Source organism: Eimeria necatrix, genomic scaffold (assembly GCF_000499385.1).
Source record: "Eimeria necatrix Houghton genomic scaffold, Enh_scaff109, whole genome shotgun sequence".
NCBI classification, from domain to species: Eukaryota; Apicomplexa; class Conoidasida; order Eucoccidiorida; family Eimeriidae; genus Eimeria; species Eimeria necatrix.
The window spans coordinates 69,183-95,691 of NW_013651882.1; the positions used below are offsets into that span (position 1 = coordinate 69,183).

The following is a 26,509-nucleotide window of genomic DNA, read 5'->3' on the forward strand; positions in this document are numbered from 1 at the left end:
GGACATCAAATTGCTTTTGCTGGAACCCCAACCCAATTTTTTCGGCACGCCACCCCGCAACCCTGTCCAGTTCGGTCAGTTCGTCTGCTAGCCAAATGAGCTCGTTACCTTCCAACGGAGCTCCTGCAGAAGGAGATGAAAAAAAACTTTCAGCAAAGTAAGGCTTGCAGTGCGTTCTTCCCAGTTTTGAGACCGCTGGCCTCGCAAATCAAGTCGTGCAGGTCTGCCTCTGTCAAGGCTGAGCGGGGTAAATTAGAGACATTTTTCGCCGTGCATAATGCTTTGCTCTGCAGTGAAAGGAGGCGTCTCCGGAAGGCGCAACAGATCGAGGAAAAGAAACAGCAAAAAGGAGCTACGGAAGCAGGAGAAGGCGGTGCGGAGACAAAGGCGCATGAGGAACTCGACCCACGTGTCTTCTACGAAAACCGCTGCAAATTTGTCGAGTCTCTCCGTAAAGAAAATGCGGCCTATCCGCATAAATTCAATGTGGGCTTGGCCACATATCCCAAAAATCTATTTATTGATTTGGAGGGTGTAGGAGGACTCTCAGAGGGAGTGAAGAGGGCATCTGCGAATATTTTTGTCGATATGTCTGGAAAGCATAGACAATTTTACATAATTGTATATCTGCCGAGGCATGCTAGGTGGTGGTGGTATGTTTCGCTAGTGGGTTTGTTTCAGGTCACCATGACACTAGGAGAGTTTCAAGAGAAGTACGGTGGCTTGGCTGATGGAGCTCATCTGCCGGAGGAGGAGGTTTGCGTCGCAGGTTCGGCTTTTGAAAGCCACTCCTATGCCGCTTTGTGATGCCACATAAGTTATAGGAGGCAGACAAGGCAACTATGCAATTGTTTTCACAACGAATGCAGAGTGGATCACAACGAATGCAGAGTGGAGACCCGTGCTCATGTGGGATTTCGACAGGCCGGTTGACTCGAGTGGCGGCGAGTGGACAGAAGTTGCGCTTTTACGACATACGGGGGGACGGCCACAAGGTGCAAGTAATGGCGAACATTGCTGATCATGACCCGTCCACGGGGGACTTTGTGGAGATACATAATGCCTTTCGGAGAGGAGACATCGTTGGTGAGGACACACAGCGTGTCAGCGTAGCTTTGAGCCATCTTTATCAACAAGGAGGTTCGTTAATCTGCGCAATTCTCAAGGGTATTGATCCCATTTTCAGGCATTCGTGGGTACCCGGGAAAATCCAGACGTGGCGAGCTGTCAATTTTCCCTCATGAAATGAAGCTGCTTACGCCATGTTTGCACATGCTGCCTGAGCGAAACAGCTTGAAAGACTTGGACACGCGCTACCGGCATCGATTCGTAGATCTGATCGTGAACGACGAGCCTCACCGCATCTTTGTGATCCGGTACCACAAGAGCACTTCGATTGTTGTTTACTACGGTTGTAGGGGCTGGCTGACACTAGCGGTTTGTTTAGATTATCAGGTCCACTGTTTTCCCGTCAATTACGTCTACACGATTGCTTCGTTTATCTGTTGTGACCTCAGATCTAAGATAACACGCTTTATTCGCGACTTCTTGGAACGCCGTGGCTTCATTGAAGTCGAAACTCCCATGATGCATCCCGTCTTCGGTGGCGCAAACGCGAAGCCATTTGTGACGCACCACAACGATCTGAACACGGACCTTTACATGCGCGTTGCCCCTGAGCTCTACCTGAAGATGCTTACTGTAGGAGGGATGGACAAAGTGTTTGAAATTGGAAAAAATTTTCGAAACGAAGGCATCGATATGACGCACAATCCGGAGTTCACAGCGTGCGAATTCTACTGGGCGTATGCGGACTACAATGACACGATGAAGCTCACTGAGGACATGCTTTCAGGTGTCGCCATTAGTCTTAAGGACACAGCCTTCGCACCCATTCCCTAGTTTTTGGTTAGCAAGACGTGCTTTTTAGTTCTCATCAAACTCAGGAATTAAGTGGGACTTCCCCGCTTAGTGATTCCTTGCATTTTCTACGGATCTTTTCTTTTTGTACATTTCAGAGATGGTAATGTCTATACATGGCAGCTACAAGATTCCATTTCATCCGGAGGGTCCAAACGGCCCCGTTGTGGAGCTGGATTTCACGCCGCCGTACCGTCGCCTTTCGCTTGTTGAAGAGATAGAGAAGCAGGCCAAGGTCACTTTGCCAAGGCCACTGGATGGGCCTGAATGCCTAGCGTGTCTAAAGGATTTGATGGAAAAGCACAATATTCAGCCACCGAACCCGGTGACCCCGGCGAAGGCTTTGGATGCAGTGTGCTCGCATTTTGTTGAGAGCCAGTGCACTTTCAGGCCCACCTTCATCGTCGACCATCCACAGGTTATGTCGCCGTTGGCGAAGTGGCACCGATCAAAGCCTGAGCTGACAGAGAGGTTTGAACTTTTCCTAATGGGGAAGGAGCTGTGCAATGCGTACACAGAGCTGAATGACCCGAAGAAGCAACGTGAATGCTTCATGGAGCAAGTCAAGGTGCGCCCTTGAGAAGTTTGTGCTTCTTGAATTACGCTGCTAGAGCTTGTGTAGGCAATATGTGTGCTTCTGCAACATTCTGCTTCTTGGATATGACCGCAAGTGCGGTCTGTGCATGGTTGTGAGCAGGCGAAGGAGGCGGGAGACGACGAAGCGTGTCCCATCGATGAAAACTTCCTGATGGCTTTGGAGTACGGCTTGCCACCAACATCTGGCTGGGGTGTGGGCATTGACAGACTCACTATGTTCCTCTCTGACCAAATAACAATAAAAGAGGTCATTCTCTTCCCATCGATGCGGCCCAAAACAAAGGAGGAGGTGAAGGAAGAAAAAAGAGCTGCGTAAATTCAGCGAAGACTTCTCTCTAGCATAGCACAAGCGCCTCGGCCTCGATTGTAGATTTGTTCAAAGTTCAGGGGCGCTGTCTTTGAAATAGATTTCCTCGTCAACGTACTCAAGTTTCGCGTGACGAAATATGTCCTTCGTTGCTAGGGCGTGTTGATCAGTAGCTGTGCCAGCTTGTTCCTATGTGCATTTGATAAGACTGTATTGGAACAGATTCAAAATGGCCTCGCAGAAGGCTCGCGCTGCAGTTGCTTTGTTCAAGCTCAGAGTGGACAGTTTGGCGTGCAAACTGTCCCCTAGGAAACAGCCCACTCTGAGCTTGAACAAAGCAACTACTGACCTTAATACTTTCGTGTTAAGGTCAATAGAGGTGACAGGGACAGCGCTGAGTAGATCATCGTTTGCCGAGCAAGCGTTCGACCGGAAGAAGTCGTACTGAGCTTAGCAGCAGCACACGTAGCGCCTGTGTATTGCTCTAAACAGCACCTACAGAAAAACAATATACTCAATTGACAAGAGGCCTCTAGGACTGGAGAACCAGCTCTCAGTGTGGCGGTGCAGCACAGCACGGTAGAATGAGACCACTAATGAATAGCGCTGCTACTGATTGATGCTCACGGTTTCCTAAATACTTTCCCTACGGAGATACAAAAGGCAATTTTACAGTATGTTTTTGATAAGATAGCTGCAGAGACTGGGGATCTAGGGACACGTATGCTGAAACAACTTATGAAACGAAGTAGCTGAGTTCGCATTGCTTCTTGCATGAGGAAAAAACATATATTCAGAAACCACTAAAGTCTGGACTGCTCGGCGTGCCCGTATTTGATGATGTGCCTTTTCAGAGGAAAATAAGCAAATATACCCCCTGCTGTGGACATAACTCTTTGCGACAATGCCTTTTCGGCGCACGCCACTGCAATACTGCATCTCTGACGATAAAATCTTGACATCGAAACGCCTCAAAGCGGCGCTAGGCTCACACGATACTTTTGATCGTTCCTGCACTGCTGCGCGGAGAGATGTTCGCAGGGTGCAGCAAGAACATTATTAGGCTACACTATCTACTGCTCAGTCTTAACCACTAAGCGCCGCCTTCCGAATTACTGTTCAAGGTGAAGGCGTCAGCAAAGTTCGCACAATCGATCCTGCATTTTAATCCTCATTGAATATAATTGACGCTGCCCCCACGTGTACTTGTAGGTTGTGAATTTCCAAGCAACGCAACAATTAGGTACTTATCGAGGATGCACTGATTTGCACAAACACAGGCACATTGACTCAGTCAGCGCTTCCCCTCCATTACCTCGTGTAAAGTTTCAGGATCATCTTAATTCGTGACATTCATAGCGTCCTGCCATCGCATAAAAGCTCGGAACAACCGGAACAAGCGATGAAATTTGCGGCGACAACCAAACGAGCATTTGCCTCAAGTTTCGAAGCAAACCACCCTCCCAGAGCAGCGCCTTTGTTAAGACGGCTTTCCGTAAAACTTGTCGTCTTGTCTCCACGGGTCCCACAAGGGGCTTCTAAACTCCTCCACAGTGCAGGGAGCCTGGAACATTGCCCGCTTCAGCTTTACTACTGTCTCTGGTTTTGGTCGGGTTCCCTCTCTATACGATTGCAATGCCTCAACGAGGTCCCTCACGAACGGATTTCTCTGAGCGTTTCTCGGCTGGTTCCTGTCACGTGGGGTACCTGCCATCTTTACCATGAGTGTATCCCACCAAACCTCCCTTTTCATTGGAGAGCCTACGACTTGGCAGACACCCCACAAGGCATCTGCCACGAGAACTCGACGACACAATTGCTCCCTCGCGCGATACATAGATTTTTTTCTCAGGTCTTTTGTCAAGTACTTGAAAGCATAGGCTACAAGCTGTTCGCCGTGATGCACGAGATGCCTCACATCCACTTCATTCACCTCAGACTTCAGCAAAATCTGGCGAATGGGTAGAAGCTTTGCTGCAGCTCCTGCCGATGGTTCCGCCACACAGAAAACAAAATGTTCATCAAATCTGTCCATCTTCGGACCTTCTGCATGGGCTGCCGCGGGCGCTGGGAGCCGGTAATACGGATGATCCTTAGCTTCTGGACACGGAAGCACTCTTTGAGGCTTGCGCAATATATCGAGCAGATTGGCGCTGCCTTCTGGAGGGACCTAAAACGAAAAAGAAATGCAGTCCGTCAACATAGCACCAAATTAAAAAGGCCCATTGAGAAGCCACCGAAAAATACATTTCCAGCCGCAAGAAAGCGCGAAAAACGGCAACATAGAGCCAGCCACTGAGCTTCGCTAACCCAGAAAGGGAAGAAACGCCTCGGCAGTGTCGTGCACAAATGCCCTCTATTCTCGGAGATAGCAGCTCGAAACTATTAGTGAAACGTAGACGCGTTGAGCATTAAAGCAGCCAGTGAGCAGAGACTACGTCGCACTTACTTCTTTGGGGTCCGCAGCTTGTGCGGCCTCCGCAGCACGGGTTTCCAGATCGGAAGTATCCCCAGGAGAGGATGATTCCGCTGCCAACGTGAATTCATATGATGCTTCACGAGGGGCAGAGCCTTCCTTGGCAGTTGACATGGTTTCACGTGTTGTTTTGCCTTCCTCTTCAGGTTTCTCTGATCCAGATGGCGTTTGAGAGTGAGCAGCGTGCTCTAGGCCTCGCTCCGCACCGGAAGTGCTTGGAGTTTCCATTTGCTGTGGAATCGAAGGCGAATGTGAGGAGATATTCTCGTTGCTGCTAAGGTCAGCAGATGATTCACCGACGGGCGGCCCCGAAGGAGTGTCTTTTTCAGGTGATAGGGCTAATTCTAGTTCGCCTTCCACCAACTCAACCAACTTGCGTAGAGCTGCCTCATTCGAAACTAACTGTTCCGCGACATTAGCAAGCGAGTCTGGTGCCTCCACAGTCACCAAATAGCTGACATTCTCAGAAGTTACAGAATCCACGTACGCAGAATCCACGAATGCTTGTACTGATTTCTGCACGACCGCCTCCATGTCTTCATCTAACAGAGGGCTTAATTGCTCTAAGCAAGCGAATTCGGGGAGAAAGTCTTTAGGCTGGGACGGAGGCGAGGAACTGGTGGCCGAAGACAGACTTTCCGGATCCGATGACACTTTTTCCTGTGTTTCGGAGCCCGTTGGCTGAAGCCACCAGTCATCGACCGGAGGCACAGCCGGGGTCTCCTCGGAGTCAACTTCAGAAGAAGAAGAGTCACCGTATTTTTGCCTTTTGCTAGGTGGACCATCGGAAGTCCCTTCTTCTGGCGTTTCTAGAACGAATGGTAACGTCTCGAGGAGGTGTGTTGGCACCAGACCCTCTACAGCGTCGATCATGCCGCAAGTGTCCCGTCCGAAACGGTCCCTCTCGCTATTCTGCTCCTCTCCTTCTTCGCGGCCGGCTAGCCTGCGAAGAAATTTTCTCGCGCTGAAGTGGTTCTTCTTTTTCAGCCTGCAGAAGTACACTGCCACCGTTAAACCTAGAATCGTCCCAATGGCTACTAGCGTCAGAAATGCCACACGGGGACGACTGCGTCGAATGGCCTGCGGTGTAGTTCTGCCAACTTTTAAAACAGAATCATTGGTTTCAAGTAGCAACGGAGAGGCTGGGGAACGTGTTCGCAACAGCGGCTCCCCAGCAGGCTTAATAGCGAGCCCCGGGCCAGCACTTGACATTGACGGTGTCCCAAGCACAATACAAACTCGGATCTGCAGTATCTGCCAACGTTTAGAAAGCGGGGACACGGCTATACCGGAGGAAGACTGCGCATACTCTTCAAAATCAGTGAAAGGATCGACCCGCAGACTCTTGCATGCTGGATGATCTCGTCAGCGAGGCAACAGAAATATTTCAGCAAACGCCTTGTCAGCTTCAATATATAAAATTTGTTTTGGAGGCTATTGGATTCTCCGTGCAGATACACTGCTCTTCTCAGGAGATCGGCCAAGGTCTCTGGCGCAGCATCGACCCGAGCCATTTGAGGGGCCCCAGCCCCAGGAGGCGACCCATCTTACAACGAGGGCATCTTAAAAGGCAGCATATCAATCTCTAAACACTTTCGGGACCTTTTCTGATACTGTTTTAAGATGCTGCTGGACAGTTCACTGCTCTTTTCCTAGGCAAGCATACAAGTAGCACACCGTAAGGTAACATCCATCTGTTAAAATTCTACACGTATATATGTGTAGTGTGACTGTTAGCGAAGGATCCCTCTTACCGGTGCACTAATCTTCTACCATGGTTACATCCGTGCGAAACACATGCAGGTGTTTCGCAAAGCAATGAGGTTGCTGATAGCGTAACGCTAGATAACCCTTGCGACACTATATGAATTTGTCGAGTTAGTGCTTTAGGGTTCACCGTTTAGCGTTCATGGTTTGATGCATTTACTGGTAACACCGTACTGTATATGCATCTCTGCGGGGCTCTGCTTTGCCTTTCTCCGGCTGCCCAGGTAAAGCGACCGGAATTAACAAAAAGTTTGGCTGGATTTACGTTGTAGCTCGAATCAGCCTTGCTGTTCACCGCTTTCCCCGTTTGTATTTAGGTACACAGCAGGTGGGTGGGTGCAGCAGCAGCGACAGCAGCAACAACTGCAATATTACTGCTTCGTTCCATTGTATTTTTCCGTACATCTTCATTTTGGTATATTTGTTTTATCGCGCAGTTGTTATAGTTCGTCAGTTGCACAAATTTAGAAGGTGTAACTGATTCATTTCCACCCAAGGGGAATGCAAACGTAAGAAATTTTGAATTTAATATTAGGTAGGGCCACAAGCCCAAAGCAGTCAACAGGTGTGTCTGGAAAAGGAGAACTTAGTGTGTCTTTGGGCTCCTGGAACTTTCCCATTCAGCTAGTTCGGCGGGCACTTCCTTTTCAATTGCATTATGGAAGAAGTGCATAGCATTCAGGGTCCGCTTTCCAGGGTTTGTGCTCTAGGATGTCGGCTGTATATCACGTGTATATCACGTATAGTGTATCGACCTTACCTCCTATTCATTTGTTTCTTGCTGCCCCCTTGGACCTCAACGAGTCAAAGCCGAATGGGTCTCCTCAAAAGGAGAAGTTAGCTAGGTATTCTAGGTATTTGCTGGACACCTACACTGCCGAAGGACGACGCCAGTGAAAGCGCAAAAAAGATAAGAGAACGAGCACTTACGTGCTCGGCATTACTAGCACCAGCAGCAGCACCATGTCTCTTTTAAGGGAGACATTGACATTCGGGGGCACTGGACCAGCGTAAACCGCACCAAATGCACCAGCAGTACCACAGACAGTAGTGACAATGGCCCAGCAGCAGTACAGCCAGCAGCACCACACAGCAACTGGCAAGGCAGAACCGACGGAAGGGGATGCAACAGCAGCGATACAGCAGCACCGGCAAGGGAAGCAGCAGCTGCAGTAGCAGCGGCAGCAGCACAATAAATAGCACGAGCCGAATGAGGTGACAAATGCACTAGTGTCACACACTGTTGCGTTTCGGGGGCTTGACTCAGGCTTCTATGGGACCCTTGCTAAATTCTGTGGCAGTGGATGTCACTGCTACACTGCTGCTGGCCCGGTGTCCGGCGCGGAACCCCCTTTGCCGTCATTGTTTGAACACTGACTTCACAGCTTGCGATTCACTCCATATTCCAAGGGGGGAGTTGCTGCCCCTTCTACAAGATTGATATCCCCCACGTCGGCTTCCACGCATGAGTGCGGCCTTCCTTTGTCTCGGCAGTACTATTCAGCTGTTTAGATGCCTCATGCAAGCTGCAGGCAGCCACTGCTCTGTTTCTTGTAGATACTCGTGCCTGTAGAAGAAAGGACTAAACGTGTTTACGTGCATGTTGAAACAGGAATATGCATGAGCCTCTACAATACAGATGTTCCGTGATTGTATGAGCGCACGTTGTGTTCGCGCGTGGCCTTAGTTACCCTGGTTCGATAGCAGCAAAGGCGCACCGAGGCAGTCCTCTACAGCCGCTCTCGAAGGCGCACACAGCAAATCGAACTATCGCGTTCTTTCTGTGTGTGCTCCGGCCGTATGTAGTCCGGAGCTGCACGTGCATGCGCGAACCGAATTGCGGCAACCAGCCGCAATTCACACAGCAGACACTCTGCTGCGCGAACTGTCCTTGCTGCAACCCAGCAACCGCACGGGTCCCGCTGCGCCTGCTCTCTTGCTGCAGCTACTGCAAAAGGTACAGCTGAAGCAAGGAAAACTGCTGCAACGGCAGGAGACCTTGGTGCTTTTCGTGTACCACGCGTTACTGCGCCTCTGCAGCAGCAAGTGGCGTTGCTGGGGCCCCCCATGAGCTCCCTGCCTCACCGCGGGGCCCTAAAAGTACATATGCATGAAAAGAACTAGAATTAACATTCCTTCAGTACACACCCAAATGCGCGCCGCCATGTAGATGCATGCTTTGCAATTTTCATGTAAACAAACGGCCACAAGAAAACCTGCACCGACTTGCACACACCCCAAAAACGGCCGCAATTCAAGGCCCCCTTCAATCAGGCAGCCCACAAAAAGCTGCGCAGCAGCTTCCCATAGCCCTACGGTCACAGCCCGCACAGAAAATGGGCTAGATTCTCAACTGTCTTCACCTTATATGCCTCTTCTCCCTCGGCCACCTCTAAAGCCACCTCGGCCTCTGCCCCGCATGCCATTCCTTCCCCTGCCTGCGAATGGGGGGCTCCCGGCGCGGCCGCTGGGGCCCTCAGCGGCATCTTGCTCACTTCCAGGCATGTGCACTAGTTCATACTCTTGTTCACTCATATCTCTAGCAGTACAAACTGAAAAATTGAAGTCTTTGAAGTCGTCGTTCCGAGCGTCACTGAGCCCACAGCAGTAGCAACAGAAGCAGTACCTCGATGGTGAACACAGATGCGAGCGGCGTCGCATTGAACGACGGACTCTGCTCCACTTCATTAATCAAAATACAGTAACCGCCCACGAAGCAGTAACACCAGCGCTGCCAATGGCTAACGTATCAGCCTGTCTTACGAGATCTTCCCCCATCTGTCTACTGCTAGTCTCATGTGTCCTTCTTCCATCTGAATTTTTGCGTTTCTAATCAAAAGAGGGGTGTTCACAACGTCCGGAAGTTCAAGCTGAACACCTTCCAGGCTGAAAAAAAACGGGACATAAAAGCAATATACGACACTTCAGTTCCTTGACCCCTATGCAACGCACAGCAGCGGAATGCTCCCCAAAAGCAATCAGAACTTATCCCCAGGGAGCAAAAGTCCAAACACAGAAGAGCCAGCAGCAGCTAAAGCTGCGGATGCTCACTTGAGAGTGATCATGGCTTCGTCATCCCCTACCACCATGGTGGCCCTCTTAATGACTTGACCCCTCGGGAGGATGACGTCGGGCTGAGGGGCAACCGAGACATGCCACATTTCAAATGAAGCTGCTACTACCAATCTCATCTGCCAGAACTTAGCACGAAACAGCAATGAAGAGGAAGTGCATTCAACAGCCCGCTAGCCAGCTAGCTGAATAGCTTGCCAGCACAGCAGCTAGCAAAGAGCATGCACAGCCCGAAGGGGCCTTCACACCCAGCGCGTACCGCAGGCTTGATCGGCTCCACAACTTTAACACGCAAGTTGACGCCGGTGCAGAGAGGGGTGAGCGAAGAGATCTTCCTGAACTGAGCTGCTGCCTTTTTAGAAGGCGCACCAAGCGCGGTGCTGCTGGCAGCTTCGCCCCTGCGGGGGGCGCCCAAGATTGCCCCTTTGCCGTCGTGCGCCGCAAACCTTGGAGCTTTCGGCAGCTTGAGTTGGTGATAACGGAATTCCACGAGAAGGAATAACGCAAACACCGCCCGCGGGTCCAACGTCGCCCTCCACGTGTCACCCATGTACACGACGCTGCAGCAGAAACAAGCAGCAGCTGCAACACACGAACTGGGCTCAGCAGCAGCAGCTACACCAGCAGCTGGCGACAGTGCACAGCATTCGGGAAGCTTTCTGTCAGAACGAGCAGTACAACAATCTGCTCAACAACTCTCAGGCCCCAATTTTGCGTGTTTCTTAGACCGATGCAACAGTGCTATGGAGTGACGGACAAAAGGCACGGAAAACTGCCCACAAAACCAATATTTGGGAAACGAATCGGCGCAAAGACAGGCAACAAACATGAATGCCGAAGGCGGGACTTGTGCGGACAGAAGCAAATGCAGATGCGCCACGGACGCACATAGACATTAATTGGGCGCAAAATGGAAGGACAAAAACCAGAGAAACAAAAAGACTACCACAGACCCAAAACTTAGACGTGAACATGTGATGGAATGCATCCGAGAGGGCAACTTCTGCCGCTGCGGAGCTCAGTAGCTGCCTACCTAAGTCCAAGGAGGTCTTCTCCTTCCTGAGCCGAGCCCACAGTGGCTGGAGGATATCCGTGTCTTTTGGTCCTGCCAACTTCCTGTTCAAGCTTCTGCAGCACTTCGGGTGTCGCTACACTCCGGTAGAGGAGCAGCCGGGACCGCACAGCCGGAGGCGCCTCCGCCGTGGCGGCTGAGGAGGGAATGCAAGTAACTCCCGAATCGCCCACGACTCTCCCGTGGGCCGCTATCAACAAGTCCACGCAGTCATCTTTGTGCAGCGACAGGCCCAGGTGCTTCTCGAGAAGCGCCGCGCACGGCCCCTCCAGCTTCCCCTCCGCGTCGAAGTTGCCTTCCACCAGGCCCAGGCTTTCCGACAGCCCCGTCGCCAGCTCCGGCCGCTTGCAGAAGACGCAAAGTTCCAGATTTGTCACTGAGTTCCGCAGCACGATGAGGATCGCAGACTGCATGGGCCGCAGGACCACTGGACCACTCACTGACGTGCCCTGGCTCGTCGTCGCCTCTACATCTGCACCACCGCAGCACTCCACAGCACAAGACCCGCACTTCCTGGCTCCTGCTGCAGCGTTTACATTACTGCTGCTTCCTACGGGGCTCCTGCTGCTCTTTGAACTGCCGTTGCTGCTGCGCTGCTGCTGCAGCAACTGCAGCAGCTGCTGCTGCTGCGCGTGCAGCAGCAGCGTGAGCGTCTGCAACAGCCTGCGTGAGCCTCTGCAGCAGCTGCATCAGCACCTACAGCAGCTGCATCCGCATCTGCAGCAGCTGCATCAGCAGCAACTGCACGAGCGTCAGCAGCAACTGCTGCGCGTGCTGCAGCTGCACGAGCACCTGCAGCAGCTGCGTGAGCAGCTGCTGCAGCTGCTGCTGCTGCTGCTGCTGCTGCTGCGGGGGCTGCCTTACTCATGCAGATCTCTGGCTTGACCTGCTGTATGGTGATGCGGTCCGCCTTGAGGCGGCCCTCGTGGCAAAGGTTGGCAGCCCATTCCCCGAAGAGGGGATTTGTGTGGACTTGCTCCCAGGCATCGGCTGGGAGGCCCCTGAAGGGGGGGCGAGGTAGCGGGCAAACAGCAGCAGCAGCAGCAGCAGCAGCAGCAGCAGCAGCAGCAAAGGCGACAGAGAGGAATGAGTGGGTGGCGGCGGGCGGGCGCGGCCGCGCCGCAGCAGCCGCTGCAGCTACAGCAGCAGCAAACGCGACAGAGAGCACTGTGTGGGTGGCGGCGGCCCGCGCGGCCGCGCAGCAGCAGCTGCTGCAGCGAGGGAGGCGCTGCAGCAGCTGCTCGGCGCAGCAGCAGCAACGCAAGCGCATGCACAGCAGCCACAAGAACAAACACTGGGGCTGCGGGCGGCAGCGCAGCAGCTCAGGCTCACTTGGCCAAATGCACATATATCGGAATGTTCCTGTAAGGCCCGCTGTTGAGGGTAAAGGCGGATGAGGCCGCGTCGGTGGACTCTACTGTGAAGGACTCCGCCATCTGCGGCAAAGTGCATGCAGACACCAACGCAGTGAGCACGGGGTCAGCCAGTGCGGAGTTCGCTGCAGCCTGGCAGCCCGGCTCTGCAAAGTGCGAAGACTAAACTCAGACTTGTGTGTCTGTACCCAGCGTGACAGAAGACAGTCACCAACTATCCGCGGGAAACTTGAACGCGCACAACACCAGCGACGGTCGACCGCCCCCGTCCACGCCGCACGGTTGCGGACCTAGTGGGAGAAATAAACAGGTTCTCATGCAGCCCAACTAGCTGTCTAGAGACATACACTTCCAAATAATTCAGAACGACAGGAGACGGAAGCACAACAACCCCAGTATGAAGCACTGCTGCCATCATGTAGGCGGGCAGGTCTCCTCTGCACCGACTTCTTACCCTCGCTGCGCCGTAGGAAGCGAGTGAAAGGCCGAGAAAAAGCGTCTACTATTTTCCGTGGTTAAGCAATTTACAATACCCCCACACTGCCAGAGCAGATCCTCCTGCTGCACGGTGTTGCTGCTGCAGTGGCGGGGCAGCAGCAGCCAGCCGGCCGGCGCTGCAGTCGCGTCTTTCCTTTCACCCTATGAAGCTTCTTCACTCTTTAGATAAGACCTCTTCTGGAAATACTCGATAAAACCATGACTTGTACTCAAATATGCTTTAATGTCTCCCCACACAGGCAGCAGTAATACGCACACGGCCGACGCTCCGCATAGCAGCTCTGCACACCCCCAGAACTAGTGCACTACAATCGTTCATTCCGAGAGCTATACACACCAAGAGAGTGCAGTGCCTCTCCGTTTCTTCTTAAGTATAAGCTCTTTGCACAGATGCCTTAAAGGATACCTCACAGGACCTAGCTCGCCCAACAGCCCCTCCGCAGTGTAAGGTGTTTCTGGCCTTTAAGCAGACAGCAGCAGCCTTCGGTAGTACTAGCTGAAGAGAGACTGCACCTTTGTGTTATGACGCACTCTATTTGGGTGATCAATGGCAGCTCTGGTGGTCTCGCGGGATCTCCCCGCTCCAAAGAGCAACTCAGTGTCAAGGGTGCTCTTGTCAGCACACTATGGTAACTGCACTCAAGCACAACTCAGCAGTTCTGTCAGCCGTTTCTCAAGTTCAAATTGGTAGAAACAGCATTTTTAGCTATGTTTGTGCACGCGCAGAGGCGTGTGTAGAGGCAGGTTGTTTTGCCACTCGGCGCCGTCGTCCGAGCCCACCGCCAATAGGCCCACCAGGTGTCTTCGAAACCCCCCTAGGGTACGTTTGGGACATGTCAAGGCAAAGCCATCCTGGACAATCATTGCAAGGCCTATGGGAATGCAAGCTTTAAAGGTCTGTTTCTGCTGGCTAGGCTGCCACTATAGCAATTGAACTCGCTCTGCACTATCTAGAGCTGTCTACGTGGACTGTGGTACCTAGAAACGCTAAGGGAGATGTATCCGTCAAAATGGAACTTGCATTTTTCATTGTCATCTGATAGACGTGCCTCAATCAGACGGAATGGACACTAATAGCACGAGACGACCCAGCATGTCGTCCAAAATGCATCTGTTGCATGAGAAATGCGTCGCGAGGCACCCCTTGTTGAGAGCTAATATGTCTAACTTTTTTCTCCCCAAAGCAAGAAGCACGAAATGCGAAACAGTGGAGCTGCTCCCCTTAGTAATGGGCTGAGACTGCCACCGGTAAGTCGCCGTGGCGACTGCTCTTTCTCCACCTCAGCCCAACCTATGCGACGAAAGAAGTATGCTGCTTTTACGAGTAAACAACTTTATTTCACGGTGTAAGGAATAGATGAGCTCCTTAATCTCACTATAACGTTGCCCTGGTGGGTACCGCCATATCTGACTACGTTAAAGGCTTTCCGCTGGGCTTCAGCCCGGCGGGAAAGCTCCAGGGAACACCGGCAAAGGTAATAGCCGGCATTTTCAAATCTGAATTCGTTATTCGTGCTCAAAGATCATCCTTAAACCTTTTTGAGACAAAAAGGCATTGCACCTGGCCTTACCTGGCACCCGGAAGCCACAGCAAAACGATGGCAAGGGGCTCATGTGTCGACTGTATAGAGAGGTGCGGAAGAGATAGAATATGTAAGCGGTGCTGCTTAGTGCGGGAGGTGGACTATCAGGGAGTTCGTCCCGACACCTCTTCTTAAGCCACTGTTTTTGCTCCTATTATTCTGCATCTCCCTTCTTTCGAAATAAGCATCCTCTATCCAAAATGAGGCAGGGCTCTTTACGAGGATTCTTCGCTTGAGAAATTATGCCGCCGGCTCCGACACGGTTGTAGTGCGGTTCACTAGAATGCTGCACACGAAGGATCTTGAACGGCTGTAGAATGTGAAGTAGCAGAGCGTAAGCTTCATCAGAATCAAATCAGATAAAGAAAGCCGGCTACTAAAACAGCCTACGCTAAGGGTACCTTGCAGCTTGATCAGGCTTTGGGGCTGATCGCGTCACTGATACTGCCAGCAGTCACAGGAGGACAGAGCGAGACAGACAGAAGTTTCCTTCTTCCAAAATGTCTGGAGCCCGAAAATGCCATGATTTGTTTTTAATTTGCATTTCGGTGGTTTTGACTTCTGGTGACAAAAGTGAAGTACGTAGCCAGCAAGATATACAATCTAGGAGCTGAGCTGCAGAGGGAATTTCAGCAGCGCTGCGGTGTAAGCGGCCATGGGAGGTCTTCAATTACGAGAGGAAAAAGCGCGTCTCCCAGGATGTCCATAGATGCTGGGGTTACTGGTAAAAAGAGCCCTCTTTAGAGAATGCTACAGGCCTCTTCAAAAGTCTAAAGGGAAATGAGGTGCTTGGAAAATGTTGTGAAGCTTTTCGTCATCACGTGTGATGATATTCGTGATGTAGAAGACATGAAGACGTAATTGGTGCATTTTCACCTACAGGGCGCTGCAAGCCGAGCTAAGGTATTTGCCGGCACCACACAAATGTGGTGGCACTTAATACAGGTGCAATCTCACCTAATACAGGTGCATTCCTTTGAATTATTTCGCTGCTGAAGCAGCAGGCGCAAAAGAAGCGAGAGTAAAAGCTTACACAGCGCCGGACAAACTATTTTACTGATAGTCGATGCACGGACCAAAGAAGTGAAGCAGAGCAGGAGCGGTGGAAAACTTTGCTGCAGCCATAACAAAAATGGTTAATGATGCAAGGCATCCTGCTCACTCAGTAAATGCAAATGCAAGAAGGATGTAAACAGTGCCTCATATTCGGCATAATCATTGGTTCACTTTCGCCACAGCATGCAAACAGCCGCGCAGGAAGGCTACAGGCGAAAATGTGAAAGAGAAACAAGCGTTTTTTCTGGGAAGAGGAGTATGAAGTTCAAAGCGATTGAGCTGAAACGGCCCTGATTAATGCCCTTAAAGGCACAGCGCCAGTCGACCGACGGAAGCCACAAGGCATATTCGCACAAAGATATGGGAAAACTCATACAATTTGGAAGAGGCTGAAATTGCTGAACAGGCAGAACGAATGCTGCCGGGACCACAACTGTCCATTTAGCATGTGTTGCAATCTGGCCGGCAAAATCCCGTGGAAGGAGTTTCTTGGGGTCACCTACTATTCACAGGCAGACGAAAGCCAGTGACGTTTTCATAGCCTTCTCTAGACACTGTTTCTATGGTTTTTCGTAGCCTTCTGTATGCACTGTTGGTATGATGGGCACCGAGAATCCGCACATGCTGGTAGGAGAGGACACCGTAGGCAGATAACTGTAGCTGGAGAACTACTCCAGTAGATGCCCGTCGCATCTCTGTTCGGCACGGATTTAGACAAGCAAGCTAGCAGTTGACCCTGGCAGGTCCGGCGAAAACTGCTCTAGGAAGGTGTGAGTTATTGGGCTCTACTGATAGTGACGGAGCTCCACAGCGAGCACAGCTCACCTCTGTCGCAGTGCAGCTATGCTATGGGTCACCTAACCACTGTCCAATTACTCCATTTTTGCGTCTGAGGCTGCGGGCTAGTGCTCAATGCGTGGTTCTGTTGAGTTTGGCCAAATATAGCAGCTTACTGATAGCTGGCATTTCATGCCTGGCACCGTATTTAAGTAACCACTCCCGAGCCTGCAACCTCCTGAAGAGCAGAACACTTCAACGCTTAAGCTCCCCCTGGTAGGACAATGCAATACGATCCTTAAGCTGACGGATGTATGAGGGCACCTAACTGCCTGCCTCTTATAACTTTTGCTGGGCCCTATTACACCATAGGCACGCTCAAAGCCTTATCGCAATACGTCTTTTAGGCGAAAAGCAAATTCTTGAATAAAACCGAATTGGCGACATTGATAAAATGGCAAGAAAATTGCTTACCGTCCGCTTTCAACTCCTCTAAAAGCGGGGTAATAGCCCCCGTGTTTGTGAGGGCTTTAGTCAAGGAGTAATGGCCTGCTGCAAAGCTCAGTGCGAAAAGCTCCAATGCTGGCCTGCGGAATGTAGAGCTAGACGCTAGGCATATTGTCCACCCCCGCCCGACCCGTATTGCGCTGGTCAGCTGGCTATTGCAGGGCATTAAACCTCTTGTTGGAGGCACTCCCCGACAGATCTTTACAGTGTTCAAATTGCTCCGCGACAGCTGGCATGCGAACGCAAAGCAAGCTTCTTCCAAGCACTTCATGCTCATCTGGCCAAATGGCGCTAGCAAGGCAGCGAAACAGCAAGAGGACGATTACCTCTGTAGAGGAATCGACCTTCAATTCCTACTAAAGCCACAATTAAAGTTGCCGCAAGCATTTGCTTGCTATTTCAAAGCTTTGTGTTTGCTCAGGTACGCATAGGGGCTGATTGTATCTATCGAGCAATAGTGCATACCTCCAGCCTCCCGCACAATTACTTGTTTGGTGGCAGCGAAACAGTGTCTCATGCAGTTACTGTTAGAAACTGGATGAACAGCAACAACCCACGAAACAAAACTGTCCTGGAACTCTGGCAAGGTCTTCTTATGTTAGAAGTTTGGGCGCTCCTTATCTCTGTCATGCCCGCAGTACGAGAGCAGCAGTACCCTGACTGTTGTCTGTCCTCGACAGAAATAAGCATTCCCAAGCAAAAGCTCTTGCACGCTTCAAGCAACTAATGTGAACTTCTGATATTTTGTAATGAAGCTGAGCCATTTTGGTGGCTAGAGTCCCTGAGTGGCGCGCCTCCGCACAAGGCGTCGAAAGCTTGTATCTCTCTAGGCTATGTTACACTAAGGAAACTATGCACTTAAAATGCCTAAAATTGCTTTAAATGCGTAATAAGCAACAACACACGCTGGCAAGCGCCTACTCGAAAGCGACAGGTGAGCGAACTGCGTTCCGGAACAGATGAAGAAGAACCTTTCGACTTGAACAACACTTGAATGATGACGCGGCATTCCAAATTTTAGTTCCTAACCAAAACCCAAGCAAACTCACTCAGGGGCTCCTGCAAGCAAATTCATTGCGTTGGCGCCAATACGCGTAGGATCGATGCACACTGAGCCCAACACGAACACTTTAGACAACTTGTCTTTGGTGCAGTAATGGTACCAATTGCCTTCAAGTGGCGCAGCTGCAAGATTAAGTGGTGGCGTTGTCACCCCTTCAGCCTTACACTGCTTTAGAAAAGGGCCTTCTGGGTGATGCAAACCTCTTTATGGAAGCAGTGCACACATTTTCCCCAAGGCAGTTATCTTCAAGTTACACCATTATGCTTCTGTGAGAGTCCCGTTTACTGATAAATATGAAGAACTCTACGGCCAAAGCTGAATGCCTCAACAACGCCAAGTGAGCACATGAATGGGTAGGTGGAACAGTTCCCTCCTTCTGCTCTTCCTTCAACAGATTTGTAACTGTAACTTAACATTTCCAGTCTACAAGTTATTTTAAAACATTTCCAGTCTACAAGTTATTTTAAGTAGCTCTATAACTCGGCCTCAAGTTCTCCCAAGCCTGCAGCTGTGCTGCAGGGCGCAGCGGCTAGTGGGCAGAAAGCAGCGCAGAGTGTGGGCACTATAGGCATGTAGGGGCTGGCTCTTACTTTACAGAAAGTCTATGTTTTAGAGGGTAACCTTTCCGGTGGTCATTCACTGCTGCTGCTGGCAATTAGTTCACAGAAATTGAGTGAAATAACTAAATAGTTGACAGCGCCGCTGTGTTCTTTTTAAAAAAAGATTTTAAAAACCAGAAAATGGAGCTAAAAAGCTTTATTGCAGGAAATAGAGCAGTTGGAAGATTGCTGATTGCTAGGGCTGCCTTTGGGGCTGCAGCCCCTCATCACCCCTCAACTGCAGTTTAATTTGTGGCTGCCGCATGCAGCAGCTAGATCTTCTGGGCTGTACGTAAACTTGAACATTTGAAAGTTGCAATACAGGATTGGAAGTGCGGGCAAAGGGCGACGGCCTTCTATGGTTTCCACCGAGAAGCCTAGGGCTTCCGCACATGCAAAGTCCCCATCGATGCATGTGGAAACTCAATGCAATTTCCTTTTTAGTGGCATTTGCAAACTATTTTTCTTTTTTAAAAGTTGGGGTGTTGACACCGGGTGTATCTACAAAGGGCTGACGGGCGCCGGACGGTCCGCCCACCCCTGGACCGCCGCGAGCTGACCTCGGATCTGACGGGATGCGAAGATGGAAACGGCGATATTATCATGCAGGTGGGCATTAAAATGAATTTTAAATTGTTTTGGCGCAATTGTTTGCAATTTTACCGCGCGTTTACTGCGGACTGGCGTGCTCTCCGGCGCTGCGGCTTCAGGTGTATCGACAGCCCGCCCCCATCCAGCGTGGAGGCTCTCCAGTTCAGTCCCGACGGCCGCTGGCTAGCTGCGGGCCGATCGAGTGGAATAGTTGAAGTTTTTAGTTCTGCGAGTCGTCATTTGAAAGTGGTGAGTGAGAGTTTGTAGTCCAACTCCATGCATGCATGCATGCATGCATGCATGCATGCATGCATGCATGCAGCAGTTTCGGGTCTTTCGCCGCGATATTCCGCTCGTTTTCTCCCGTTTTTCGCAGAGACTCTCCGCCGCCTCCTGCAGCTCCGTCCGCAACATCTTGTGGCTGCCTTTGACTGCGGAGGCGGCGGCCTTTTGGGCTGCGGCGGAGGCCGGCGGCGCTGCAGCAGACGCCGCCCGCAGCAGCTTCGCAGAAGTTTCTCTCTTCGAGTGGCGCCTCGTCACTGCGGGCCTCCACGGGGTCATTACTGCGTGGAACTTGCGCACAACTCGCGTGGAGGTGGGCGCCCTGCAGCAGCAGCAGCAGCAGCAGCAGCAGCAGCAGCAGCAGCAGCAGCAGCAGCTCTCCTGTGCTGCAGCAAAGGCCGAGCCCCCTCCCTCAAACCCCGCTTTTTCCCTTAATGGAGAGAAGACCATTTCTTGTTTTGTTTGCAGGCAGAAAGCCCTTCTAATGGAGGCGCTGTCTTCTCCCTTTGCCTCTGCCCCCCATCAATGGGGCTGCCAGCTTTTGCTGCTGCATGCGACGACGGCCGAGTGCGGCTGCTGCTGCTGCAGGGCGCAGCAGCAAAGGCCTGCAGCAGCAGCAGCGGCGATCTCCGCCAGACTCTCCTGGAAGAAGAAACTCCAACTCAAATCCAAATTACCCACACTCTCCCCAAGACCAAATGTCCGCACAGCAGCAGCAGCAGCAGCAGCAGCAGCAACACCAGCACCAGCAGCACCAGCAGCACCAACACCAGCAGCAGCAGCAGCAGCAGCACCAGAAGCACCAGCAGCAGCAGCACCAGCAGCACTAGCACCAGCAGCACCAGCAGCAGCAGCAGCAGCAGCCGCAGCCGCAGCAGCAGCAGCAGCAGCAGCAGCAGCAGCAGCAGCAGGGGGAAGCGCGAGTGTGTTGTGCTGCGCTGCAGGCCGGCTGCTGTCAGTGTGTTGGTACTCCCGCAATTTGGTCTTCGCCGGAAATTCGAATTCTTCCATTTTGCGTTTTTGGCGCGCGGGCGAGGAGAGCCCGTTCGTGGCTGCGGGCCAAATGGCGCTGGAGAGCCGGCCCCCCGGCGGCGAAAAGCCGGAAAGTGAGTCCAATTTCGTTCTTTTTTCGTTCCTTTTGGTCCAATTTTGTGTTTTATTTTCATTTATTTTATTTAAAAAAAAGAATTATTCAAAATGATGCCACTTTAGACGCAGATCGGCTGTCGGCGCTTCCGGCGCGAGCGGGGGTGGCGCCGGCGTTCAGGTGTACAGACACCTGGGCGCTGTCAGGGGTCCGCGGACTCCGCGTTTTCCCTCATTTGCGATTTTTTCTGTTTATTTGAACTTAAAAAGTGAATTAATTTAGAGTTTCAGGAGACTTGAGAAGAAACGCGCAGCAAGAAGCCGCGTTCCCGCTGCTGCGCTGCTGCTGCGCTGCTGCTGCTGCTGCTGCTGCTGCTGCAGGCAGCAGCACGCTGGTGTGGCGGCTGCTGGCGCTGCCGCGCAGCTCTTTGCTGCTGAGTGGAGACAGCAGAGGATGTATTACTCTTTGGACTTTGCCGGAAGGAGTGGCAGTGCAGACTTTGCATGTGCACGTGGCGGACGTGCTGGACGTACAGCTCGCGGGGTGTACAGACAGCTGGCTCGCCGACTCCCGCGGGCCCCGCGCGCCGCCCCTCCCCACAAGTGAAGAAGTTGTTTTTTCGGTGGGGGTCGATGGCAAGCTCGCGGCCCTCAGCAGGACGGAGGTCAGCTGCTGCAGCTGCTGCTGCTGCTGCTGCTGCTGCTGCTGCTGCCGAGTTGCTGCTGCTGTCTGCAGAAGTGGAAGTACTTTTCGTTTTTTCGCTTTCCGAGTAGTTGCACAGTCAGGAGGCCCCCAGGGGCCTCGCGGGCTTTCCCCTGGCAGGAGGCACTTGTAGTCCTGCTGCTGCTGCTGCTGCTGCTGCTGCTGCTGCTGCTTGGGGGGGGAATTGGCGGCGTTTGCGGCGCTGCAGCAGCAGCAGCAGCAAGTTCGCGTTTTGCTGCTGCTGCTGCTGCTGCCTGCAGCAAGACCGCTGGGCCGTGCGGGCCTGCCGGTACCCACATTTGTGCGACTGCCAGGCCCTGGCCTTTCTCCCCAAAGTCCCGGGGGGCCCCCCGGGCTCTTTAGTTGTCACAGGCGCAGCAGATGGCAGCATCAAGTGCATGCGAAACCTCACGGAACTCGCAGTAGGCCTTTTGCATGCAATAATAATGCATGCGGGGGTTTAAGTCTTTGTTTTGTTTTGCATGCATGCAGGAATTGGGGTTTAAGTCCTTTGCTTTGTTTTGCATGCATGCAGGAATTGGGGTTTAAGTTCTTTGTTTTGTTTTGCATGCATGCGGGCTTTTTAGTCCTTTGTTTTGTTTTGCATGCATGCGGGCTTTTTAATTCTTTGTTTTGATTTGCATGCATGCGGGGAGTGGGGTTTGGAAGTCTTTTTGTTCTTTTTTGAATTCGTTTTTCTTCCAAAGTTTTGAATTTTCCGTTTCTCGTTGCAGAATTTTGAGCTCAATTCAGAGAGTTTAAAGCCTATGAATTCCAATTGCTGCTGCTGCTGCTGCTGCTGCTGCTGCTGCTGCTGCTGCTGCTGCTGCTGCTTTGCTGGTCCGAATGGGAATTCACATTTCAACATGAAGATCTGATCTTTTTATATTTTGAAATTATTTTAATTTATTTTTAATTTGTTTTTTCTTCTTCAGGGGCTGAAGGCCCCCTGTTTGCCCTTCTGCGTTTCGCCTTCTCTTCGAGGCCTCCAGCGGCCAAAAGTGATTTGGAAAAAACGGCTTTTGGTTTGTCCATCTGCGACGGAAGTGGGCATTTGGTGGGGCTGCGTTTTTAATTAAATCATTTAATCTTTTTGTCTTTTTCTTTTCTTTATTTTAGTCGTTTTTGCCTCTCTTTTGCCTTTTTCTCGCTACTTTAATCTCCCTGCTCCACACTTGCCAACCCTAAACCCTAAACCCTAAACCCTAAACCCTAAACCCTGGAGTCTTTGGTTTCCAGCGGAAGCAGCAGCTTCTGCATGCAAATGGCGCACTTGAAAGATAAAAAGCAAGTTTATTTGGCCTTTAGTTGCTTCTTATTGCAGAGTTTCCGGACTTATTTGCTGCTGCTGCGCTGCTGCTGCTGCGCTGCTGCTGCTGCTCTGCTGCTGCTGCGCTGCTGCTGCTGCGCTGCTGCTGCTGCGCTGCTGCTGCTGCGCTGCTGCAGGCATGTCGAAGACAGCAGCGGGAACTTGCAAGAAGGAAGCCCTCGCCAGCCGCCTTTGGTGAAACTTGCAAAAGTTACTCTTCAAAAAGAAAGAAAAGTGAATTGTTGTGACTTGGCGAAGGACGGGCAGTTGTTGGCAGTTGGCAGCAACGAGGGGCTGCACTTGTTTGCTTTCCACCTCAAGGAGGTGCGCGGCTTTGCATGCGTTTTCTCTTTCTTTATTTGCGCAAAAGTGGCATTTAAAACAAAAGTTGAAAGAAAATAATAAAAGCTTTCCGAAAAGTCTGCTGCTGCAGCCAACTGGCCTTGTTTGCTGCTGCTTTCCACTTGCTTCCAGTTGCCCGCGGCCGCTGCGCACTGCGCGGGTCTTCGTCGCATTTCCACTTTTTTTTTTCTTTTTTTCCACTTTTTGGAACTTTTTCTGTTTCTCTTTTCGTCTCAGTTGGAAATCAGGGATTTGGAATGCTTGGGCAGCTGCCAAGTCCTCGAGATGGTCACAGCTCTTCAGTTCGTGTCGCGCGGCGTTCTCGCCTGCTGTTTCTTTTCTAAGAAAAGCCGAAGGGCTTCCAACTACCGGCGCCTGCGCTGCGCCGCGGGGGCCCCCCCGGGGGCCCCCCCGGGGGCCCCCCCGGGGGCCCCCCTGGGGGCCCCTGCGGGGGCCCCTGCGGGGGCCCCCAGGGGGGCCCCTGGGGAGGACTCGGCGGGTGCGGCAAGTAGGGAAGAGAAGAAGCAAAAGGGAAGGGGGAAAGCGGAAGACTCGAAGTGGATGTACAAAGAAATTGGTTCTCTTAGAGAGGCTGAGGCCCTTCGGGACTTTGGAGGGGAAGGCTCTTTCTGTCTTTCTTTTCTCAAAGTTGCAACTGGACAGGAACTTGCGTCTGTGCGGGACCTGCCGTTCCGTAGGCTTTCGAACTCTTTAAAATATTTAAAATGAAAATTCATTTTTCTCGAAAATGCAACTCTGAAAGTGCCTGTGGGACTGTCTTCAAAGTTTAGTTTTATGCAAGCCAGTGCATCTCTCTTGCATGCAATCTCATGAACATCAATTTGTGCCAATTATGTCCATATATACATATATGTTTATATAAATACAAACATAAATATAAATATAAATACAAATTATAAATATAAATATAAATATAAATATAAATATAAATTATAAATATAAATATAAATATAAATATAAATATATATATATATACACCCCCATATTGCCGTCCGCTCAATCTTGGCCGCTGTGCTGCGGTCACGGCGCCTGGACTTTGCGACTTTAAGCATTTGATGTGCATTTGGGAGCATTTCACACATTTTTTTGTGCAAATGAATGCATTTTAGAGATTTATTTTCACTAAGTTTGGAATTAAGTTGGAATTAAGTTGGAATTAAGTTGAAATTCCAGGAAAATGCGCTGCAGCGGGGCTTTGCGGGGTGTTGTTTGCAGCAATTGTGGACATGTTGTTGAGCCCGGATGGCCGGCGTCTGGGGTGTCTGAACAGCAACAGTTCGATTTCAGTGTTTGATGTGGGCACTTTGGACTTGATTTATTTCTTGCCGAACATTTTTAGATGGGGAGAAGATGTCGCCAGCTTCTGCTTCTCGCCGGACTGCTCACAGCTGTTCGTCTTGGGCACTCGCAACGGCTATTTCACCACAGAAATAAACCAAAAAGAGACTTCTCAGCAAGAAAGTGGAGAAGGAAATAACAAACTTTCAAAAGACTCCGAAAATTCCGAGAAAAACAAAGCGAAATTGCACAGACGGCGGCGCGAAGTTCGATCAGTAAGAAGCCCCTCATTAGATGCCTTAAGCAGCACAAAAAGAGAATTAGAATTGTTGAAATAAACAAAAAGACTTAATTAACAGAAGTATAGAAGTAGAAAAAGAAATAAAATGAAGCACAACACGAATAAATAGAAACAGAAAAGAAATAAAATAAAGCACAACACGAAGAAGTGACCCTCCCGCTTGTCGTTCTTGTCTGTTCTCGATAACTCTTTCAGTTTCGACAATCACAACTCCACTTGAAATGAGTTTTTGTAATTGCTGACCAGCAACTGACCAGTGGTCACGTTCGAACCTGCAGTGGACCAGCAGCAACACTGTGTTGCTGCTGCAGCAGCAGCACTGTTGCTGCTGCAGCAGCAACACTGTGTTGCTGCTGCAGCAGCAGCACTGTTGCTGCTGCAGCAATAGTGTCACTCGCGCATGCACTGAGCAAACGTTCAAGTTTCCGTGCTGCATGTCCTTACATATATATATATATATAATATAAGCAGTTCATCTTTGAAATAAAAAGTGGAACTTCTTCAATCATTTCATCTTTGAAGTGAAAAGTGGAACTTCTTAAGCATTTCATCTTTGAAATAAAAAGTGGAACTTCTCAAACAGTTCATCTTTGAAATAAAAAGTGGAACTTCTTGAAGTTTTATTTTTGAAATAAAAAGTGAAACTTCTTCAATCATTTCATCTTTGAAATACAAAATGGAACTTCTTGAAGTTTTATTTTTGAAATAAAAAGTGGAACTTGTTCAAACATTTCATTTTTGAAATGAAAAAGTGCAACTTGTTCAAACATTTCATCTTTGAAATAAAAAATGGAACTTCTTGAAGTTTTATTTTTGAAATAAAGGATGGAACTTCTCAAACATTTCATCTTTGAAATAAAAATGGAACTTCTTGAAGTTTTGTTTTTGAAATAAAAAATGGAACTTCTTGAAGTTTTATTTTTGAAATAAAAGTGGAATTTCTTCAAACATTTCATCTTTGAATAAATAATAAAAAGTGGAGCTTCTCAAACATTTCATTTCGAAATAAAAGTGGAACTTCTTGAAGTTTTATTTTTGAAATAAAAGTGGAACTTCTCAAACATTTCAAAAATAAAAAGTGGAATTTCTTGAAGTTTTATTTTTGAAATAAAAAATGGAACTTCTTGAAGTTTTATTTTTGAAATAAAAAGTGAAACTTCAAACATTTCATCTTTGAATAAATAATAAAAAGTGGAACTTCTCAAACATTTCATTTCGAAATAAAAGTGGAATTTCTCAAGCATTTTATTTTTGAAATAAAAGTGGAACTTCTCAAACATTTCATTTTGAAATAAAAAATGGAACTTATATAACAAAAATAAAAAGTGGAATTTCTTGAAGTTTTATTTGTGAAATAAAAGTGGAATTTCTTGAAGTTTTATTTTTGAAATAAAAGATGGAACTTCTTAAACATTTCATTTTGAAATAAAAAGTGAAACTTCTTCAAGAATTTCATCTTTGAAATAAAAAGTGGAATTTCTTTGAAGTTTTATTTTTGAAATAAAAAGTGGAATTTTTTGAAGTTTTATTTGCAGATTCCGGCGAGGCAGTTTTCGCGGGAAGACGGCAGCGTGTTGGCGAGCCAGTGGGTGGCTGGGGAGGGAACTTCTGCATTTGTTTTGTGTTTAACTCCTTCGAACTTTTATAAATTCAATTTGGAGTTTTCGGAGAAGTTTCAAAAACAAAAAAGAAAAGAAATCCGACTTTTCAACTCCAGCAGCGACTCCGACAGCGAGAAGGACCCGCGGGTGAGAACTTTTTAATAAACTTTAATCTTTATTTCTTTTTCGGATTTTCTGAATTTAAATTCTTTTTAATAAACTCCAATCTTTGTTTCTTTTCGGCTTTTCTGAATTTAAATTATCTTTTTAATAAACTCCAATCTTTGTTTCTTTTTCGGATTTTCTGAATTTAAATTATCATTTTAAT

At 49.8% G+C, this 26,509-nt stretch overlaps 4 protein-coding genes across 4 annotated transcripts; 2 read left to right on the forward strand and 2 right to left on the reverse strand.

Moving 5' to 3' along the window:
- Positions 1-95: 95 nt before the first annotated feature.
- ENH_00003200 (lysyl-tRNA synthetase, putative) lies at positions 96-2,833 on the forward strand (the record flags this gene model as incomplete). Its single annotated transcript, XM_013578275.1, has 8 exons — positions 96-157; positions 294-486; positions 682-769; positions 925-1,086; positions 1,187-1,376; positions 1,518-1,855; positions 2,019-2,488; positions 2,618-2,833. 8 exons carry the CDS (start codon positions 96-98, stop codon positions 2,831-2,833), a joined length of 1,719 nt encoding a protein of 572 aa, XP_013433729.1.
- Positions 2,834-4,304: 1,471 nt separating this feature from the next.
- On the reverse strand, positions 4,305-6,512 carry ENH_00003210 (hypothetical protein, conserved; the record flags this gene model as incomplete). Its single annotated transcript, XM_013578276.1, has 2 exons — positions 4,305-4,994; positions 5,274-6,512. The coding sequence occupies 2 exons, from the start codon at positions 6,510-6,512 to the stop codon at positions 4,305-4,307; spliced, it is 1,929 nt and encodes a 642-aa protein (XP_013433730.1).
- A 2,919-nt stretch (positions 6,513-9,431) lies between these two features.
- ENH_00003220 (hypothetical protein, conserved) lies at positions 9,432-12,647 on the reverse strand (the record flags this gene model as incomplete). Its single annotated transcript, XM_013578277.1, has 7 exons — positions 9,432-9,660; positions 9,831-9,953; positions 10,119-10,201; positions 10,399-10,699; positions 11,173-11,683; positions 12,076-12,212; positions 12,544-12,647. The coding sequence occupies 7 exons, from the start codon at positions 12,645-12,647 to the stop codon at positions 9,432-9,434; spliced, it is 1,488 nt and encodes a 495-aa protein (XP_013433731.1).
- Positions 12,648-18,361: 5,714 nt separating this feature from the next.
- ENH_00003230 (Similar to uniprot|Q06679 Saccharomyces cerevisiae YDR324c, related) lies at positions 18,362-26,343 on the forward strand (the record flags this gene model as incomplete). Its single annotated transcript, XM_013578278.1, has 10 exons — positions 18,362-18,405; positions 19,177-19,276; positions 19,635-20,646; positions 21,008-21,291; positions 21,590-21,751; positions 22,265-22,386; positions 22,776-22,962; positions 23,218-23,674; positions 24,217-24,554; positions 26,116-26,343. 10 exons carry the CDS (start codon positions 18,362-18,364, stop codon positions 26,341-26,343), a joined length of 2,934 nt encoding a protein of 977 aa, XP_013433732.1.
- Between the last annotated feature and the right edge of the window lie 166 nt (positions 26,344-26,509).